At 42.8% G+C, this 22,022-nt stretch overlaps 1 protein-coding gene across 2 annotated transcripts in view; it reads right to left on the bottom strand.

The window, feature by feature from the left end:
* Nucleotides 1-8,223, bottom strand: part of VAPB (VAMP associated protein B and C) — a 65,269-nt gene extending 57,046 nt beyond the window's left edge. The window contains exon 1 of one of the 2 annotated variants that reach the window (XM_080685036.1): nucleotides 7,876-8,223. In XM_080685036.1, coding sequence (XP_080541162.1) covers nucleotides 7,876-7,933 — 58 coding nt within the window. In that variant the 5' untranslated portion in view covers nucleotides 7,934-8,223. The remainder of the gene's footprint in view (nucleotides 1-7,875) is intronic. The other variant, XM_080685037.1, reaches the window with a different exon arrangement.
* Nucleotides 8,224-22,022: the final 13,799 nt, after the last annotated feature.

Here is a 22,022-nt window from a genome sequence, read left to right as displayed (position 1 = left end):
GAAAAAAAAAGCTGGGGTAGCAATACTTATATCTGACAAATTAGATCTCAAAGTGAAGGACATAACAAGAGATAAGGAAGGCCACTTAATAATACTAAATAGAGCAATCCAACAACATGAAATAACTCTGGTAAACATATATGCACCCAATACAGGAGCACCCAATACATAAAAAATCTCCTGGGGGCTATCAAGGGAGAGATTGACAGCAATACAGTCATAGTAGGGATTTTTAATACCCCACTAACACCACTGGACAAATCCTCTAATCAAAAAATCAGCAAAGAAACATCAATCCTAAATGACTCACTAAACCAGATGGAATTAATTGACATCTTCAGAACATTTCACCACAAAACCACAGAATATACATTCTTCTCAAGTGCACATGGGTCATTTTCAAAGATACACCATATGTTGGGACATAGGCAAAGTCTCTTCAAATTCAAGAAGATAGAAATCGTATCAAGCATCTTCTCAGACCACAGTGGCATAAAACTGGAAATCAACTACAATAAAAACAATCCAAAGAAATCAAACACATGGAGACTAAACAGCATACTATTAAACAATGACTGGGTTACCAGAGAGATCAAGGTAGAAATAAAAAACATCATGGCAACAAATGACAATGAAAACACAACAATCCAAAATCTATGGGACACAGCGAAAGCAGTCTTGAGAGGGAAGTTCATAGCTCTACAAGCATACTGCAAAAAACAAAAAACAATGGTAATAAATTACCTAACCCTACAACTCAAAGAGTTAGAAAAAGAGCAACAAGAAAAGCCCAGTGTAAGCAGAAGGAAGGAAATAATAAAGATCAGAGCGGAGATAAGCAACATAGAGACCAAAGAAACAATACAAAAGATCAACAAAACCAAGAGCTACTTCTTTGAAAGGATAAACAAGATTGATGAACCTCTAGCCAGGCTCACCAAGAAGCAAAGAGAGAGGACCCAAATAAACAAAATCAGAAATGAAAGAGGTGAAATAACAACAGATCCCACAGAAATACAAAGGATTGTTAAAAAATACTACGAACAACTCTATTCCAACAAACTGGACAACCTGGAAGAAATAGACATATTCCTAGAAAAATATAACCTTCCAAAACTCAATCAGGAAGAATTTAAACAGCTCAATATGCCAGTAACTATGGAAGAAATTGAAGCAGTCATCAAAAAGCTTCCAGCAAACTAAAGCCCGGGGCCAAACGGCTTCACAGGGGAGTTTTACCAAACGTTTAAGGAAGAACTAAAACCTATCCTTCTCAGACTATTCCAAAAAATTCAAGAGGAAGGAACACTTCCAAGCTCCTTCTATGAAGCCAGCATCACCCTAATACCAAAACCAGATAAAGACAACACAATGAAAGAGAATTACAGGCCAATATCCCTCATGAACATAGATGCCAAAATCCTCAACAAAATTCTAGCAAATCGGATCCAGCAGTATATGAGAAAGATCATACACCAAGACCAAGTAGGATTTATCCCAGGAATGAAAGGATGGTACAATATCCGCAAATCAATAAACGTGATACATCACATAAACAAATTGAGAGATAAAAATCACATAGTAATATCAATTGATGCAGAAAAAGCATTTGACAAAATCCAACACCCTTTCTTGATAAAAAACTCTCAACAAGGTGGGAATAGAAGGATCATACGTCAACATAATAAAAGCCATATATGATAAACCCACAGCTAACATCATACTCAATGGGCAAAAACTAAACTCACTTCCCCTAAGAACAGGAACAAGACAGGGATGCCCACTCTCACCACTCCTGTTTGACATAGTACTGGAAGTATTAGCCATTGCAATTAGACAAGAAGAAATAAAAGGCATCCAAATTGGAAAAGAAGAAATAAAGCTGTCCTTATTTGCAGATGACATGATATTGTACATAAAAAACCCAAAAGATTCCATCAAAAAACTAATAGACTTAATAAATGAATTCAGCAATGTAGCAGGATACAAAATTAACGCCAAGAAATCTATGGCATTTCTATACACCAATAGTGAACTTACAGAAAGAGAGACTAAAAAAGCAATCCCATTTACCATCACACCAAAAAAATTAAGATACTTAGGAATAAACTAAACTAAGGAGGTAAAAGACCTATGTGCGGAAAACTACAGGACACTGAAAAAAGAGATAGAGGAAGACATAAACAGATGGAAGAACAGACCATGTTCATGGATTGGGAGAATCAACATCATTGATATGTCCATACTACCCAAAGCAATCTATAGATTCAATGCACTCCCCATTAAAATACCAACGGCATATTTCACAGACCTAGAAAGAACTCTCCAAAAATTCATCTGGAATAAAAGAAGACCCAGAATAGCCACAGCAATCCTGAGAAAGAAGAACAAAGTAGGTGGGATCTCAATACCGGATTTCAAGCTGTATTACAAAGCCACTGTCCTCAAAACAGCCTGGTACTGGCACAAGAACAGACATATAGATCAATGGAATAGAATAGAGAATCCAGATATCAACCCAAACCAATATGCGCAATTAATATTTGACAAAGGAGGCATGAGCATACAATGGAGTCAAGACAGTCTCTTCAATAAATGGTGTTGGGAAAATTGGACAGATACATGCAAAAAAATGAAACTATATCACCAACTTACACCATACACAAAAATAAACTCAAAATGGATACAGGACTTAAACATAAGACAGGAAACCATAAAAATACTAGAGGAATCCACAGGCAGCAAAATCTCAGACATATGCCGAAAGAACTTCTTCACTGATACTGCCCCTAGGGCAATGGAAGCCAAAGAGAAAATAAACAAATGGGACTATATCAAAATAAAAAGCTTTTGCACAGCAAAATAAACCATCAACAAAACAACAAGAAACCCCACTGTATGGGAGAACATATTTGCAAATGTTATCACTGATAAAGGTTTAATCTCCAACATCTACAGGCAGCTTATACAACTTAATAAAAGGAAGATAAATGATCCAATGAAAAAATGGGCAACGGACCTAAATAGAATCTTTTCGAGAGAAGACAGAAGGAAGGCCAAGAGACATGAAAACATGCTCAAAGTCACTAATTATCCGAGAGATGCAAATCAAAACGACAATGCGATACCATCTCACACCTGTCAGAATGGCTATCATCAACAAATCAACAAACGACAAGTGTTGGCGAGGATGCGGAGAAAAAGGAACCCTCGTGCACTGCTGGTGGGAATGCAGACTGGTGCAGCCACTGTGGAGAACAGTATGGAGTTTCCTCAAAAAAGTGAAAATGGAACTCCCATTTGACCCAGTAATCCCACTCCTAGGAATATATCCTAAGAAACTAGAAACACAAATCAGAAAGGATATATGCACCCCTATATTCATAGCAGCACAATTTACAATAGCTAAGATTTGGAAACAGCCTAGGTGCCCATCAGCAGATGACTGGATCAGAAAACTATGGTACACCTACACAATGGAATACTATGCTGCTATAAAAAAGAAGGAATTATTACCATTTGTAGGCACCTGGATGGAATTAGAGAACATTATGCTAAGTGAAATAAGCCAGTCAATGAAAGAAAAATACCACATGATCTCACTCATTTGTGGATAATAAAAAACATTATAAACTGATGAACAAAAAGATAGATACAGAGGCAGTAAAGCATCAAACAGACTGTCAAATTACAGCGGGAAGGTTAGGGAGAGGTGTGGGAAATAAGAGATCAACCTAAGGACTTATATGCATGCATATAAGAGTAACCAACGGATGCAAAACATTGGGGGGTGAGGGCATGTATGGTAGTGGGGTTGGGGGGGGGCAATGGTAAGATATGTACACATATAATACCTTAATAAAAATATATATAAAAGAAAAAAAATTAAATGCCCTTGCTTCTCATGAGCAAGCTGGTTAATAATTAAATAAATGTAGGTAATCTTCATTTATTCAGGATGGGTTTAAACCACTACCGTAAAGAATCTTAAGCACACTACTGACATTTTGTTGTGCTGTAAAACACAGTCTACTCCATGCAATCATAAAATGTTAAGGAAATCAGTGCTATACTAAAGCTAAAGAATTAATGCTGTACTTAGCATCTGAACGATAATTACTGCATTCAACTGACTATATCTACAGGGTTTTATATGTTTTTGCTCCCTAAACAATGTTAAATTACACATTAACTTAAGGGGGTGAACTAATGATTCCAAGCATGCTTTCCTTATACAAAAGACAGTATCCCCAACCTATCTGCCATACTATTTCCTCCCCAGAGTTGTAGACAATCACACAAATCCTTCGGTTACATCCCACCTGATAGCTATACAGACCAACAGTGCAACCATCTGAGTCTTCCTGAAGGCCACTAGCTGAGTTTCAGAATAGGCAAAAGTAAAGTAGGTTCATGGCAGATTTAAACCTTAACTTGCCAGCTCATAAGGATGGTTAACAGACCATTCTCACATGACAGTATTATGGGGGGTGAGGGCGGGTGGGGAGTGTAGGAGGTATGTGCTAGAATGTGAAGAGGGATTAAGAGTCTTGGACAATAACCAAAAGAATATAAGACATTATTTGCCATGGATGGAATCTGATGGAAGAGGGAGAGAACAGAGAAAGAAGAGATTACAAAGTGACTAATTAAGAAAACTCTCTTTGACAATGCAAAGAACACGTTTCACAGGTTTACAAAAACCTTTAACTCTTTCAGAAAGATCAACAGTCCAAAAAGAACTTCTATTTCACCCTGGGTAATGTCATGGTGTCATACTTCTTTCAGGAGGCCAGCAGTCTTTCTTCTTCTAATACTGAACACAATGCAACATGGCAGAACAAGGTCATGAATGTCTGTGTTCTTTCTTCTTCCATAATATCCTTAACTCAACATCATCATACAAAATGCCCAAGATCAACTGGAACCCAATATAATCCCATATCATCTTAGACTGCACTTAAAAGGTGATTAATTTTTTTTCTTTGGATGACAGACATTTTAATTATTACCTTCTTAAGCTAAGTTAAAAAGTTCGATTCATTGAAGTGAAAGACCCAAAGTCAAGAGTCATCACCCTGAGTTAACTTGGAAGAGACCAGTTAGTTCTCATCCTGAAATGATCTTCTATACAGCAAGCCAAGGTATTGAGCTTCTATTCTAATTTCATTGTTTTAGTGATCAGCTTAAAATAAACAAACTTCATAAAGTGGTTTGTTTACACATGACTGCAGATGCCTCTTCTGAAGTCAGGAGTCAACAGCCTTCAACAATTTGACACTGCCCTAACTGGTTTGGCTCAGTGGATAGAGCGTCAGCCTGCGGACTGAAAGGTCCCAGGTTCAATTCCTGTCAAGGGCATGTACCTTGGTTGCGGGCACATCCCCAGTAGGAGGTGTGCAGGAGGCAGCTGATCGATGTTTCTCTCTCATCGATGTTTCTAACTCTCTATCCCTCTCCCTTCCTCTCTGTAAAAAATCAATAAAATATATTTAAAAAAAAAACAAAAAAAACAACAAAAAAAAAAACAATTTGACACCTCGACCTCTCTTGGACTATTTCCAAGCCAAAATACCCAGTGACTTTGGCCATCATTACTTTGGCCAAACAGCTCACTCTTCTCCACCATACCTTTTAAACAAAAAAGCTGAAGTGATAAAATCAGTTGTCTAAATACAACTACCAATCTCTGTATAATATTGTACATTTACAAAGCCAGTGAAAAACCATAGTATCACTCCTTTTAACAGTAACAAAAATTTCTACAGGAGGCAAGGTAGGTTATGAGCACTATCCTTATCACTAGGGAATGATCCCAAGCTTTGAGGAGGAAATGGCCAGCCCATGGTCAATACAGGGGGTGGAGGGAAGAGGTTGAGGTTGCAGGGCATCAATCAAAGGACCAGCTAAAGAGAAGCATCACAGTATGACCTCGCACAATATCTGCATCTGTACACAGAAGGCCTTATAAGATCTGACCCCTGTCTACTAGCCAGCTTCTTCTCCTACTTTGCCTCATGACTCCAACAAATGCTTCTTGACTATCATTCAGAACTACCGGTGGCATCCCAAAGGAATCCAGTCAGCTCAGCCTTTACATTCAATTTCCCCTACCTGACATGCTCCCCTCCCATTTCTTCTGTTAGCTGCTCCCAATCGACCTTTAAACTCAGCTCAAATAATACCTCTTTCAAGAGTTGACCTCCTTATTGCTCTCAGAGCACTATGGATTGATTACTTATGTTATTGCACTATCCTGGCTGATTTCATCATTTATCCCCTTCCCTAGACTTAAGTTCTAGAGTGGGGGTTGAGAGACAATGGGAACATACTTGTGATGGGACTCATCCTCTGCTAGTACCTGACATATGGAGCAGGCATCAGGAAATGTCTGTGGACTAAATGAATGAAAGTGCCAATTCCCAAGAGGAGCTACACCAGACTTCCAGGGTAGAAAACTTCAGACAACTCAAGTTTGACTTTCCACATTCACTTTAGCAGCCTGTCTCCTCCAGGTGATGGGAACATCACATAAGTTAAAGTACTGTCATGGAATAATGATCCTTGTTAGGTTTTGTGGTGTGTTTTCTTGTTTTTGTTTTTCTAATTTTCATTTTAAATGGAAAAACCTTTGGTTCTTTACACATTTGGAGTCACTCTGAATTGTTAACCTAGGAGGCAATGTGACAACCACAGTTGCAGAGTATTTCCCAGGGGTCAGACAACATGCTTGTTAACAGTGTGAGATCTGAAGTGTGGGTTCAAATGTGCCATTTGCCAACTGGGTATCTGGCCAGTATTCAGTCCACAATTATCTACTGAGCATGTACCGTGGGCCAAGTGCTGGCGATATAGTGGTGACCTCGCTGTTCAATCACTTTATTTCCTTCACAGCATGTACCACCTCTGAAATATTCTCATTCGCTGGTTTGTCTCCTTGCATTATATAGCAAGCTCTGTGAGAGCAGGGAACTTATATGTCTGGTTCAATCGTTGTCTCTCCAGTGCCAAGCACAGGGCTACTACAGTTACTCAACCCGTGTGAAGAAGAAACCAGTAAATCAGATGAGGTCCCTGTTATCTCACAGCGCTTATATTTTAGTGGAGAACGTAGGGAGAAAAAGAAACATAAAAACTATAAAGGTTCACATTGGGAAGGGTACAGCGGCACTAAACTTCCTCTGGCTTCCGCTCCAGGCAGTTCTGGGGAGAAAAAGGATGTGCCCACCCTTCCCACAGCTGCATGGACAGGAGCAATAGGCCTGAGGAGACAGCACAGGAAAGCTGGCCCATGTCCCACCAGACTCCTGCGGCGGTTCCTTTCATTCATGTGTTTGACAGGTATTAGGCTCCCATTATGTGCTGGGCACGCAGCAGAGAAAGACCAAATCCTGCCCTCATGGAGCTTCCCTTCTACTGTAGAAACAGGGCGCACAAGGTGGTGGTAAGTGCCAGGCTGACCACAGGGCAGCGACGTGACAGGGAACGGCTGCAGGTGTCTGGCTGGGGTAGCTGCTCAGAGTACGCCCATCTAGAGAGGTGACATCTGACCTAAGACCTGGAGAGGTCAACCTTGCGGAGGGTAGGCAAAGCTTGTCAGCAAGGCTTACAATCCAGAGTCCCGCCAACTAGACGGCAAAGTTAAAATGGCAACTGTGCAGAGTGGCTGGAGGGAGAGGCGAACGGCACCGCCCCCCCCCCCCCGCCCCCAAGCGCCGGGACGCCTCTGACCCTCAGCCTTGGGGGGGCGGGGCACTGGGCGAACGCGCCGTCGGGCGGGAGCGGGGGCCGACGTCACCACCAGGTCGTCCGGTCCCTCCGGGGCTGGGGCGCGGGGCCTAGCCCGCGGCAGAAGATAGCCGGCCTCCGGCTTACCTCGGAATTTGAGCTCGTGCTGCGGCTCGAGGCTCAGGACCTGCTCCACCTTCGCCATGTTCCTCGGCGGCGGGGCACCTCTGGCGGGGAGACCCCTGAGAGGTCACCTGAGGCGGGGGACGTTAATGCTGCGCCCCCTTTAAATTCGAAAGGGGGGGCAGGCCGGGGGTCGTTGCGGAGTGCGCGCGGAGGGAGGGGCGGCCTACGCGGTGCAAGCTCGGGGGCGGAGGGCGAGGGCCAGGCCACGGTTCCCAGCAAGCGCACGGCACACACGTAGCGACGCACGCAGCGACGCACGAGCGCACGCACGCGCGCAGTAGTCTGGCTGGCTCTGACCTGTTCGCGATTGGGCGGCTGGAAGCTGCGCTCCCGGAACTGCTCCCGACGCAGTGCGCAGGCGCGGCATTGGACTAGGGAGCCGGGCTGCCAGAAGGCAGGGGGCGGGGCGGGGCGGGGCGGGGCGGGGCGTCGCGCAGGACGGAGCTAGGGGCGTTTCCGGACGCAGATAAATGAGGCGTGACCCCGCGAAGATTGTTTTTTCAGGGCCCCTGGGGACCAGCAGTTATGTTAAATGCTTTTTACTCGATAATAACAATTAAGAACAATAAAATTGCACTTTCTCTCTGCTTATGTAGTGCCAGGCACTGTTAGAGACTTTGAATAATAAAGTACTATTTATTCTCATTATAAACATGTTTATGGGTGAATGAATGTGTGCTAGACACTGTGATGTTTGAAAAGCACTAAGTATAAATAGTTGCCAATTATTGCTTGTTTATTTTGTGCCACTTCTGCTGAACGCTTTTGATAACAGCAACAGCTAAAATAAAAGCTATGCTACTTGACATGTTTACTATGTAACAAGCACTGTACTGAATCCTTTACTAAGAGATGCAGCAAATACTTAGAAATGCAATGATCAGAAAAGTTGACCTGGTTTCTACCCTCTCACTAGAATCCATTGGAGAAACAGCCTTTGAATAAATAACCACCCAAATAAGTTACGTGACTAAAAACTACTGGGACCTTGATCCGCTTGGCCTTGAACACTACCTCATTATTGCCATCTAAATTTTACTTCATTATATAAGTTTTACCAGATAAGATATGTGTTAATAGTCTCCTAAATATCATAAATGAAACAAACACAACAAGTAGCTAACAATGTTGACTCTACATGGCTGGCACATGTTCTCTCTACTGTTCTTCCCACTTTTCTGTATATTTGAAATTTTTCGTAATAAAAAAGTGGTTGTTGTTAGGCCTAGCTGGATTAGCTCAGGGGATAGAGCATCAGCCTGCAGACTCCGGGGTTTGATTCCGGTCACAGGAACATGCCCAGGTTTCAGGCTCGATCCCCAGTGTGGGGCGTGCAGGAGGTAGCCGATCAATGATTCTCTCTCATCATTGATGTTTCTATCTCTCTCTCCCTCTCCCTTCCTCTCTGAAGTCAATAAAAATATATATCTTTTAAAGTGGTTGTTTTAAGATAATCTTTGTCTTTTAACTAGATCATTTGGTCCATTTATACTTATTATATTTACTGATATATCTGATTTATTTCTATCATCTTATTTTGTGCTTCCTATTTGTCATTCCCCCCCCCCTTTTTTTTTCTTTTCCCACCCCTTTCTTGTTTTCTTTAGGGCTGATTTTTTTCCCCATTCCATTTTTCTTCCTCATTTATATACTCTATTTCTGTTGTTTTAGTAATTACCCTAGAAATTTTGACATGGATACTTCAAAGTCAGTGTTTAAAATATTTTTACTTTGCTTTCTTAAAACATAAGGACTTTGGGATATTTTAATTACCCATCCTCTCAATTATATGCTTTAATCATAGTGTATTTTAAGTTTAGTCTTTTCCTTTTCCACCCCATGAGTCATTACTAAATTGTTTTAGACAGTCAATGTTACTTTAGACTCAAACACAGTTACCAATTTCTTTGCCCATCTTTTCTTCTTGCATCTCAGAACTTACAGCTAGAATAATTTTCCTTGTTCCTGAAGTGCACCCTTTAGATTCTATTTCAGTGAGGGCTTGTTGGAACAATTCAAGCAATGACAATAAATAATATAGTTTTGAATTATTACCAAAAGTAGAAAATAAATATCCATGAGTCCATACTAATATAAATAAATGATTGAATAAATAAATAACTAGAAAAGATAAAATAATTCCAAGTAATATACCTTAGCCATTCCTCCCTCAAGGATGTGGTACATAACTCCCCTTAAGTGAGGATTATACTTAGTGACTTTCTTCCAAAGAGTACAGTCTGGAAAGTAGAAAAATAACTTTGTAAGGAGAGACCTGGCAAATAGTACCTCAGCAAGGTGATCATATGTCACATTGAGAGCATGGATCCTGCTATGATGTGATGAGAAGGGCATTTCACCTCTTGGTATTCCCCTCCCCCGCAAATCCCACAATCCCACTCTAATTATAGGGAAAACTTCAGGAAAACCCAAACTGAAGGACATCCTACAAAACACCTGAGGACTCCTCAAATGTCAAGGTCATCTAAAACCAGGAAAGTCTGAGAAACTCACAGTCCAAAGACCCAAAGACTAGATGTCATGTGGAGTCCTGAATGGGGTCTTGGAACAGAAAAAGGGCATCAGGGGAATACCAAGAAAATCTGTATAAAATACGTTCTTTAGTTAAAAATAGCATATTAATATACTAGAGGCCCGGTGCACGAAATTCATGCACAGGAGTGGGGGGGTCCCTCAGCTCGGCCTGCACCCTCTTCAATCTGGGACCCCGAGGGGGGACTGCTGGCTCCTAACCACTCACCTGCCTGCCGGCCTGATCCCTAACTGCTCTCCCCTGCCAGCCTGACCCCCCTAACTGCTCTCCCCTGCCTGTCTAATCACCTCTGACCACCTCTGCCTCAGTCACGCCACCATGGCTTTGTCTGCTGCCTCGCACAACAATTTCAAAACTACAACTAAAAGACAGAACGGACACCATCCAGAACCACAGGAAAGCTGGCTGAGTGAAAATTCTACAACTAGAAGGAAAGAGAAAAGCTCACAGAGAATTGGAGGTGCAGCAAAGGGTCTTTGTGCACGCAGAGAGGAAGGGTGGCTGAGAGCCTGGCTGACTTTCTCTGGCGGAAGGGAGAAGGAAGCCCCCGACCGCACTGAACCTCAGTTCTGACTGCACTGAACCCCAGTTCCGGGCGAGCCCCTGGGGACCCACGCTCTTACGGGGGGAGTCTGGACTCTTGGGCGGAGACTTGGGAGCCGGGGAAGGCAGAGGTCTGAAGGCGCGCGCGTGCCAGTGCGCACAAAGGCAGCGGAGGTTGCCACAGGCTTTCCCTAGTGGAAGGGAGTCAGAGGCTCCTGACTGCACTGAGCCCCAGTTCTGACTGCACTGAACCCCAGTTCCAGGTGAGCCCCTGGGGACCCACGCTCTTGTGGGGGGAGTCTGGACTCTCGGGCGGAGACTCGGGAGCCGGGAAGGCAGAGGTCTGAAGGCACGCATGTGCGCGCAAGGGCAAGGCTGATGGGAAGCCAAGACTGAGACTCCACCCCATCCAAGCTGAGCACAGAGGCTATTGCAATTTGGCAAGTCTAATCCTATAAGGCTGTCTCCAGCACCGAACTTCTCCCAGCATAGACACAGCTGATCCTTACAGCCAACTGGCCTGGAGGTCAATTCCTCCCAGTGATACCAACAACAATCAAGACTTAATTACAACAAGGCTGTACACACAGTCCACAAAGGGGTGCACCAAGAGTGTCCATCTCAGGTTAACTGGGGAGGCCGACCCACTGGGCCATATAGGAAACCTAGCACACAAATTTACCCTACCAACTCAGGTAAGCAGTGAAAATGCGGCGTCAAAGAAACAGATCACAAACGAAAGAAATGGAGGAAAACAAACGACTGGATATAGAATTCAAAACCACGGTTATAAGGCTTTTCAAGAATATCCTAGAAAAGGCCGATAAATATAACGAGACCCTCGAAGATATGAAAAAGGACCAACTAGAAATTAAACATACACTGACTGAAATAAAAAATATTATACAGAGACCCAAAAACAGACTAGAGGAACACAAGAATCAAGTCAAAGAATTGAAATACAAAGAAGCAAAAAACACTCAACCGAAAAAGCAAAAAGAAAAAAAAAATCCAAAAAGTTGAAGATAGTGTAAGAAGACTCTGGGACAACTTCAAGTGTACCAACATCAGAATTATGGGGGTTCCAGAAGAAGAGAGAGAGCAAGATACTGAAAATCTCTATTTGAAGAAATAATGACAGAAAACTTCCCCCACCTGGTGAAAGAAATAGACTTACAAGTCCAGGAAGCACACAGAACCCCAAACAAAAGGAATCCAAAGAGGACCACACCAAGACACGTCATAATTAAAATGCCAAGAGCAAAAGACAAAGAGAGAATATTAAAAGCAGCAAGAGAAAAACAGTTAATTACCTACAAGGGAGCACCCATAGGACTGTCAGCTGATTTCTCAACAGAAACTATGCAGGCCAGACGTGAGTGGCAAGAAATTTTCAATGTGATGAATAGCAAGAACCTACAACCAAGATTACTCTACCCAGCAAAGCTATCATTCAGAATTGAAGGGCAGATAAAGAGCTTCACAGATAAGAAAAAGCTAAAGGAGTTCATCACCACCAAACCAGTATTATATGAAATGCTGAAAGGTATTCTTAAAGAAGAGGAAGAAGAAAAAAGTAAAGATAAAAATTATGAACAACAAATACATATCTATCAACAAGTGAACCTAAAAATCAAGTGAATAAAAAACCTGAGGAACAGAATAATCTGGTGAATATAATAGAATCAGGGGCATAGAAAGGGAGTGGACTGATAATTCTCAGGGGGGAAGGGGTATGGGGGGTTCAGGAAGAGACTGGACAAAAATCATACACCTATGGATGAGGACAGTGGGGAGGAGGTAAGGGCAGAAGGTGGGTTGGGAACCGGGTGGAGGGGAGCTATGGGGGGAAAAAGAAACAATTGTAATAATCTGAATAAAGATTTATTAAAAAAAAATAGTAAGAAAGATTTTGCTAGACAGAAAGAGAAGGAAGGGTTCTCCAAATGGAGGAACAGCATATGCAAAGGCCCTGGGGTACATGGCCTTCCAGGGCCTGCTTGAGGAAAGACAAGGAGTAAAAATAGTTTCTCAAATTTATTTAGTTTCTGCTCTGTATCAGGCAGTATATTAGCATAGGTATCAGTTTCCTGTGGTGCTGTAACAAATGACCACAAAATCCATTAAGTTACAGTTTTGGGGGTTAGAAATTCAAAACTGGGTTTTACAAGGCTAAAATCTATCTGCGTTCTATCTGGAGGCTCCTTGTCCTTTGCTTCTGGAGATTGGCCATATTCCTTGACTCATGGCCCCTTTCTCTGTCTTCAAAGCCAGCTTCTTCAATCTTCTCTCTCGGATCTGTTTCCATCGTACTGAGTGTGGACCTGTAGGCCAGGTACTGCGATAAGTGCTTTGTTTCTGTTAATTTATTTAATCCTCACAATATCGAGGTGGATCATTTATTCTCCACTTTACAGATGAGGAAACCAAGGCCCTGAGGAGTGTAGCCAGCAAGGATGGGGGATGAAGGGTCTCCTGTTATGCTAGAGAGTCTAGATTTTATCCTTCGATATCCTTGGCTCTCCCAATGTTGTTATACAGAGAAGTAACATGATCAACTATATATTTTTAAAATTCTTTTGTTGTTTGTTTTTAAATATAAAAGTTGTAATATTTTATTTTTAAATAAAAATATCTTGCAATAATTTGAGGTTTACAGAGAAGCTGCAAAAGTTGTGCAGAGTTTCATCTGCCACCTCACACAGTTACCCCGAGGTCATCATTTGACTTCACTTTACATGACCATGGTAGCAACACCGAAACGTTATAATTAACTAAACCCAGACTGTTTTGGTTGTCACACTTTTCCCACTAATGTCATCTTCCCATTCTAGGATCCAGTCCAGGACATCCCATTGCATTTTGCAAACTTATTTTTCACAGAGATTCTTGGGCAGCAGACTGGAGGATGGACTAGTAACAACAGCTGAGCCAGCAATGACCGAGTGCCACGTGCCAGGCACTGTTCTGGCAGCCTCATAGGTATCACTCACATTCCCACCACCGCAAGGTGATAACATTATTGTCTCTGGTTCACACAGGAGGAAAGGGGCACAGGGAGGTTTAGAAACTTACCTATGAAGAGTTAGAAAGGAGATGGAGAATAAGGACTTGGATGAAACAGACCACAGAGACAGGGTAGGGGCACATTTCTCAGAAGAGAAGTGGGGCCCATAGTGAGGATGTAGAGGACACCCTGGAGAATCCCAGTGGCTCTGCCACAGGCCCTTTGCACTCACTATTCCCTCTCTTGCATTGCCCTTCCCTTGGCTACCTCTACATTGTCACCATCATTGGACAACTTCTTGGAATGCCTGCTGCATGTCAGGCACCGTCCTAGGTGCTGGGTGTATGAAGGCTGTTTCCAGGTGGTGGGGGCACACGAGGTACATCTACACAGGCGAAAACAAACCTCAGGAAAGGAGTTCTATGACAAGGTGACTGTGAATGGGTGTGAGCTGAGCTGGACGCTGTTCTGGATGGCTTCCCTGATGCCAGTGTCCAACCCCAGCTTCCACGTCAGTCACAGTTTCCTTCCCCACACTTGGCCAACCTGGAATTACTTATTTGTTTATTTATCTGTTGTCTGTCTCTCCATTCGGCAGCAAATTTAGTAAGTGATCCATCCCTGATTTAAAACCCTACCTCCAGTGGATAGAGCGTTGGCCTGTGGACCAAAGGGTCCTAGGTTCGATTCCAGTTGAGGGCACGTACCATGGTTGCAGGCTCCATCCTGGCCCTGGTTGTGGATTGTGCAGGAGGCAACCAATGGATGGATGTGTTTCTTTCACATTGATATTTCTCTCTGTCTTTCCCTCTCTCTAAAAATCAATGGAAAAATATCCTCGGGTGAGGATTTAAAAAAACAAAACAAAATAAAGACAACCCTACCTCTAGCACCTAGCAAGTGCTTGAAGCAGTTAATAGAGGAGAACTGAACAGTGAAGAAGGGAGGGAAGGAAGGAAATAAGGAAGAAAGGAAAGGAGGGAGGGAGGGAGGGAGGGAAGGGAAGGGAAGGGAAAGGAAGAAAGGGAGGGAAACCCAGGGTCACCTGGCCTTGAAGATTCAGGACTAGCTTATATACAAGACTTTTTAAAAACCCAAGCAGACATAGCAGTTCAGAATCGGAATCCCTGCCACCTGACCTCGGAGCTTAGAGGCTGACACAGGGAGGGATTCTGGATGGGGGTTGGGAAGGTCATAGAATCAGACCTACACCACAAACAGGGGTGCAGTCCTATGGCCTAAACCTTGCCCAGAGAGGGGGCCCCTCCAGTCTCAGGCAGGAGAACTTGGGAGGGGCTGCTTGCTCAGTTGAGGGTTTCAATGAATGAGGCAGATGTTGGGAGGATTGGGGGGCTGGATAAGAAGACCAATGCTTTCCCCTTCTCCCCAGAAGCAAGTTTTCTCCACACCTTGATCTCCCTTAGTTCTTTAGTCCTGAAGGTAGATTCCTGGTCCCCATCTCTGTACCTGGCACAAATATCAATAAATGTTTGATGCGTGAAGTAATGTAATTAAGAATTTGAGGAGTGGTATGGGGGAGATCCTTAGGACTCTTCCTCAAGCATCCAGAAGGTCACATTTGCATACAAATAATGGATATTGTAATTACAAATCATTGATATTGATTTATTAAGCAGATCCCCAAAGGATCTCTAGAATATAATTAGATTCCAAGCTCCTTAGAGGTAAGGCAGGCATATTTGTCTCAATGTTCCCCCAGGGCAGTGGGAAGCAGAGCTCTGAGTAAATGTTTGATGAGTGTGTGTGGGAGTTTACAGGGTCCCCACTGATCATCCCCAGTGTATTGGGATGGGGGTGGGGGACAGGGATACATGTGTGTGTAGGTAAAATTTGTACACCTCTTTTCCCCAAGCCCTAGTGCTCTTCCACTGTATGACCTTCATTCATGGAGGTGTGCACTGGCTGAGCCTGGGGACCAAGATACAAAAGACACGCAGCCCCCTCTATCCCTGTTCAGCCAGCAGACAAAGCAAAGCAAGGTAGTGTCCAGTGGCCTCACCGGGGAGTGTCTGGGGGCAAGGGCTGTTAGACCTCTCCTCATCACCTCCATCAGCATCTCCCAAGCCACCGAAATTAAATGACATAGTAGGTAAAAGTTCAAAAAATGAAAAAGATTATGCAACCAGTGAGGAAAGGCATCAATCAGAAACTTAGCTATTTCATTGATCTAATTAAAAAAACTGGCTTGCTTTGGGAATGCAGCTTTGAGTTCGCCCACCTCCACTGTCTTTCTGACCCTTTGGCCACTGCCAGGGCCCTCTAAGAGAGATTCCGCAGCAGCCTCCTGTCCTCGGGTCAGAAGAGGATGTGTCCCTGCCACCTGACTTTGGAGCTCAGAGGCTGACACAGGGAGGGAGTGGGGAGGGAGAGGTATGACAGGTGGAGGCGGTTTAAAATTTCCCCATTTCCATTTTCCTTCGCCCCACTCCCAGGAACACTTAGGGCCACAGATTCTCAAGTGACTGTCATCACGTTGCTTTTCTATCTGGGGAAAAACAAAAACAAACCATTACACGATGTAGATTATACTATGCAAAGCAAAAGCTGTGTTCTCACAAAATCCAAACTGTTGCCATGGGCCCCATGGCTACCTGCTGGTGCAGTCTGGGCTCCCTGTGACCTGGGAGTGAGGGTGAATGAACACCTGTTGGCAAGGACACCCTCCAGCCCAAGTAAGGCCCTGGGCCACACCTGACCCAGTTGGGTTTCTCACTGCAGCAGGGAGGAAGGAGGGAGACAAGAGGAGGGAGGGAGACAAGAGGAGGGAGGGAGACGGGAGGAGGCAAACTCACCTGGGGAAGTGATGCAGCGTTGGGTTAGGAAGAGGGGCTTTGCTCCTGGTTAGATGCTGCCAGATGAAGGTAACTGTATGATGGGGTGGCTAGAAAGGGAGGGCAGACTCCAGCTAGCCTAATCCTCCTTCAGATCAGCCAGGAGGCAGGATGTCTGATCCACTGGGGGGATGTGGACAATGCTCTTTTTGGTTGGAGCTCAGAATGGTAACAGAGGGGTCTTGTGTCTTTACCCACCATAGTCCCGGAGTGGCCATGTGTCCTGTGGAACTGCTTATGTTCAGGGAGAGAGACCACCAGGCCAGCTGTGAGTGCCAGGCCAGCACATGGCTGTCAGAGCCTGATTTTCTCCTTCTCAATGACTGTGCCTCAGTTTCCTTATCTGTAAGGTGGGGAATAATGAAGGTTTCTACCTCTCAGGTTCGGGGAGGATTCAATGAATAAACACAAGTTAAGTTCATCCCATAGTGTAATCATGGGTTCATCATACAGTGAAATGCCCCTCACCCAAAACACAACACATGCAGGAACAGAGCCTTAGGTGGTAACCCAGTCATGGCATCCCACCTCCCAGATCTTTAAATGTTTTAAATCAAAGCAAATGACTCTTAAATTGTAGCAATTAGAAAAAGGAACATTGAGTAAATACCTTCAGTTATTTCCTCCTGTGGGAAAGGCATCATAAAAGTACCGTCCTTATCTCTCAGAAGATGAGTTCCCTAATGGGGTCCTAATTTATTTGTTCTGTGATACTGTGTGCTGTCTGAGAGGAGTCCTAAAACCCCGCCCTGGTTTTTTCTTTTTAGTTATTTTTCCAAGTCCAAGATGGCGGGCTTTGCAGTGGAGGAGTATGTTAACATTCCACAGTGCGAATAATAAATGATGATGGATCAGCTTCCCCAAGCTGGTACCTGGAAGGGAGGGGGCGACACTAATCTCTGGGTGGCAGTCAGCTACAGGCCTGTCTGCACTGTTTCCAGGCACCCGCCTCTTCAGCTGTCCTGTCCTTCCCTTTCCTCCCCTGCTCAAACCCCTCTGATCCTGTGATCCTCCTGCAGCCAGATCTACAAGGAACCTTTGGTCTCTTTCTCATTTGACTTTGCAGTTTAAGTAATTTGTCTTCTCTTCATTTTATATTTTGTGGGTAATCACAGGCATGTGTGGGTGTGTTTTTTAAACTACAGCGTTATGGAAAATAAAGGCAAATTTTTATGTTTTTATGCTGTAATAGAGAAACAATAAAGAAATCCCTCACGGACCTATGGGGAAAATAGTGGGCCCTCAATGTGCGTGGTTGTGCCACAGGCAGTCGGATGCTAGGGCTAATCATGGAATTTAAGTATTTATTATTGGTGTGATTAATAATATTGATTTATATAGCTTGACTTCTTGTCTCCATCAGCTATTCATAGCAGCCCCGTAAAATCTGCACCGTTATCATTTAGCAACTAAAATCACACCCCCACTTGCAGAGGGAGCCAAAGGTTAAGCATAGCCACTGAGTCAGCAAACTACATGTCTTCTGGCTGGACTTGAAGTCCCCTTTGAAAAATGAGCCTCAAGTCATCATTTCAGAGACTACCCCAAGTAATCATAATAACTTCTTGAAACGCGCTCTTGAAGATTTCCGGGTCACCGAAACCTGCACTCCATCTCAGTCCAGTTCAGGCCAAGGAGCCTTTCCTGGTTGGCCACAGGACTCTTCTTCCCCCAGAGGTGGCTAAGCTGGTTTTGGAAGGGAGGAGTAACCTGATACCCACAATCAGCACCTCCACTTGTTGTACTCTAAACGGCTTCAAACTTGCTGTTTTTCCAGCATCTCCATGTCATCAGCTGGCCATTTATAAAAACTGCCCCTTGGCCACCAATCTCCCATCTATTACATTTGGGAGGCTAGTTTGGGGAGAAGAAACTTAAGAACAACCCCACAGGGATCCTGCTTCTCTAACATGGGGCTATCCCATTGGAAATATGAAATGTAAAAATAAATTCAAGCATAACATTTCTGGCGGGCTATTTTATGATCCAAGGGCCCAGTTGTTAACTGGTACAGAGTGAAAATCTCCCTGTTGACAAAGTTCCCCCTTATCCTCCCCCCTGCCACTGCCATAGTGTCTACTTGTTTTGTTTTGTTTTTTCATTTTAAAAACAACAATAAACTATGATGTGTTCTCATTTCTATGCAAAGAAGACATGGCCTGACCCCATGGCTGGAGCAGCTGATTGAAATGCTAATGTTAATGATAGTATACCACAGAGAGATTTCTGTGCCCACACTGTGCATTAACCTTGCATTTCCATCATTTATAACCTGACACTTGTCTTCTAAAAAATGCCCTTTCTCTAATAGACTGGAGCTTTTGTAGCTTTCCCACAAAATTCTCCACATCGTTTATTTAACAGAGGCCTGAAGGTAACATTCACGCTGAATATTAAATACAGAGAATTCTGATTCTCCGATTGTCCCGCTTTCCGCCCCTTTAACAGTGATATCTGTGGTTGTATCACCTTTACACAAATTTCTTAAAAAGTGGTCTTTGCATTCTTATGTTGTTTCTTGGAAGATGTTCAAAGGTTGTGGTGAAAATAAAAAATTGAAATGATCAGAGGTTCAATGAAAATCATTTAACAAAGTGATGCATTCTGACAAGCTGTGTCTGTTGTCCTGCTTCTCTGTCTTGCAACCTCCAGCAGTGGCCTCCAAAAGGGATGCTTTCATACCCATGATGGGTACATTCTACAAGGCTGACCAACCAACATTTCCAGTAGAGAATCATATTTTCAGCTAGTATTATTACAAGCCAAACAACTAAACATTTTAAAAGGCTCTGCATTTTATTTCGTATTTTACCATCTTAATGCAAATCTTGTTCTTAAGTCCAAATGGAAAAAAAAAAATCTACCATAAAATTAAGGTTGCTTAGAAACCTGGGTCCATGGTTTATATGCTCTAAGGCAAGCAGAAGGTGGCTTGAAGGAAAATAAAGTTGTTTCATGTGTGCATTTAAAATACCCGTTTGTGGTAATTTGTTTCTTCCTTTGGGCATACAGTCATTCTGTTTCTTAGGATCTATAAATTAGACTGGCTTTTGCCATAGTGTTATTTTGACAGGCTATAGATTAATATTCTCCTTTATAACATACATAGGGTGCCCCCCAAAATGTACACACACTTTAATAGCTGATAACTCACTTAATTTTCACTCATTTTCAGGTTTAACTGATTTGAAATAATGGGTGAAGCCAGACTAAGCTCTGGACAAAGAAAATTTATCCTAAAGTGCCACTAGACTTTTTTTTTTTTTTATGGGAATACATAAAAGATAAAGTTTACGGTACAAAACTGGCAACAGTCGATGAATTGAGGGCACATAAGTACCGAACAAAATGATTCTTGATGTTTGCAGTTCCATTGCTTTGCATTATCAGCAATGCCTGAACCAGAACAGTCATCGTTTGAAAATAGGCATTGACAAAAAAATTATTCATTTCTGTATTCTTTTAAATTGAAAATAAATTGTATGTTAATAAACACTGACTTTACAATCATTCAAAGTGTGTACACATTTTTTGGGAGACCCTGCATTTATTTATACTCCCCCTTCTAAGAGGATTTAGGACAGCTTGAAAAAATATGTGTCAAATACGAAAATGAAATTGAAAAGTATAGAAATACATATAAAACAGAAAGTGAAAAATGGTGGTAGTTATGTCATTCAAGCCTTTCTCCTCAGAGTAAGCGCTGCTAACATCTTGGAGTACGTGTTTCCAGATTTAGAAGGCATACACCCGTGCAGGTGCATCGTTTGTCCTGTGTAAATGGAGTCACACTCTGCACACATTCTGAAGTGTTGCCTCCTTTTCTCATTTAGCTGTATACTGGGCACAGCCTGCCATGTAAATGTGTTTGCAGCTGTTTAGGTTCCTTTTCCAAAAGTTATAAACAAGAATATACTGTCTGTGCTCGTCCAGGCAGTTTGTTTACAACTCTATGGCCTGGCATCTCCAGCTTGATGATTGTCACTGTGGATCAAGGGCAGGGTCCTGTCCAAAGCGGGATGTGCTCCACCCACCCACCCACCCACCACAAAGGGGTTTTAGGTGAGGGTTCCTCTCCTTCACGGTCACCAACAGGCCAAAGGCAAGTTCATTGCTGCTTGGATAGGCATTCATGTGCTTTCGACTCTTTTATTTATTAATTTACTACATTTTCTTTTTTGGGAATTGCCTTTTTATGTAATGGGTCTTTTTATTTTCCTTTTGAAGGGTCTTCTTTTTGCTTTGTAGACATTCTCAGTAGGCTGGAGACAGGAACCTATTTTGCTATCAATGTTTGGTTCACCTTTCAACTTTGTTTATAGCTTTCTCTGATTTATCTGATCAAGTAGCCTGATGGAGGGCTGAGGGCCGTGGCTTTGCACCAGCCCTGCACCTTCCTCCTCCATCTCCTCCCTCCCCCACACACAGCTCCAGCTATGGGTGTGGGTACTATATGAAACAACAGAAGAGAGGTACTAAGAAATATACTCGTATTTATTTATTTATTTATTTATTTATTTATTTATTTATTTTTTATATACTCGCTTTTAAGCACAATTTAAAAGCCCTGCAGAAGAACATCCATCTAATAGGAAAATGAAAATCCCACTAAAAGATACCCCTGCAAAAAAAAAATCAATAAATAAAAATTTCTAAATTATGAAAAAAAAAGAGATACACCTGCCAGCATGGCTGAAATGGAGTACCAGGTGTTGGTAAGGATGCAAAGCAACTGGGCATCTTGTTATATTGCTATGCTACTTTAGAAAACTGTTATCTACTAAAGCAAAAACCAACCAACCAACCTATAGATACAGTGCTCTCCTATGATCCAATAATTCCACTCCCAGGTATATGTCCAATAGAAATCTGTATTTGGGAGCCAAAGACACGTAAGAATGTTCGTTGTGGTACATTCATAACAGCAAAAATCTGGAGACAATGCCATGCCTATCAACTCAGAATGGCTATTAGTGGAATACTACATAGCAGTGAGAATGAGCGCAAATACTATATGCCATGTTGAATGAAGCCCAACCCTAGGGTACATACCCTATGGTTCCATAAAGTGACTATGTCAAGTTCAAAACTAAGCAAAACTAATCTGTGGTGTTAGAAAACAGGATAGTGATGGGAAGGGGACACAAGAAAG

The sequence above is a fragment of the Plecotus auritus genome, assembly GCF_963455305.1.
Source record: "Plecotus auritus genome assembly, chromosome: 8".
Lineage (NCBI taxonomy): Eukaryota > Metazoa > Chordata > Mammalia > Chiroptera > Vespertilionidae > Plecotus > Plecotus auritus.
The sequence above is the reverse complement of the archived record's forward strand: the minus strand, read 5'-3'. Positions and strand labels throughout refer to the sequence as shown.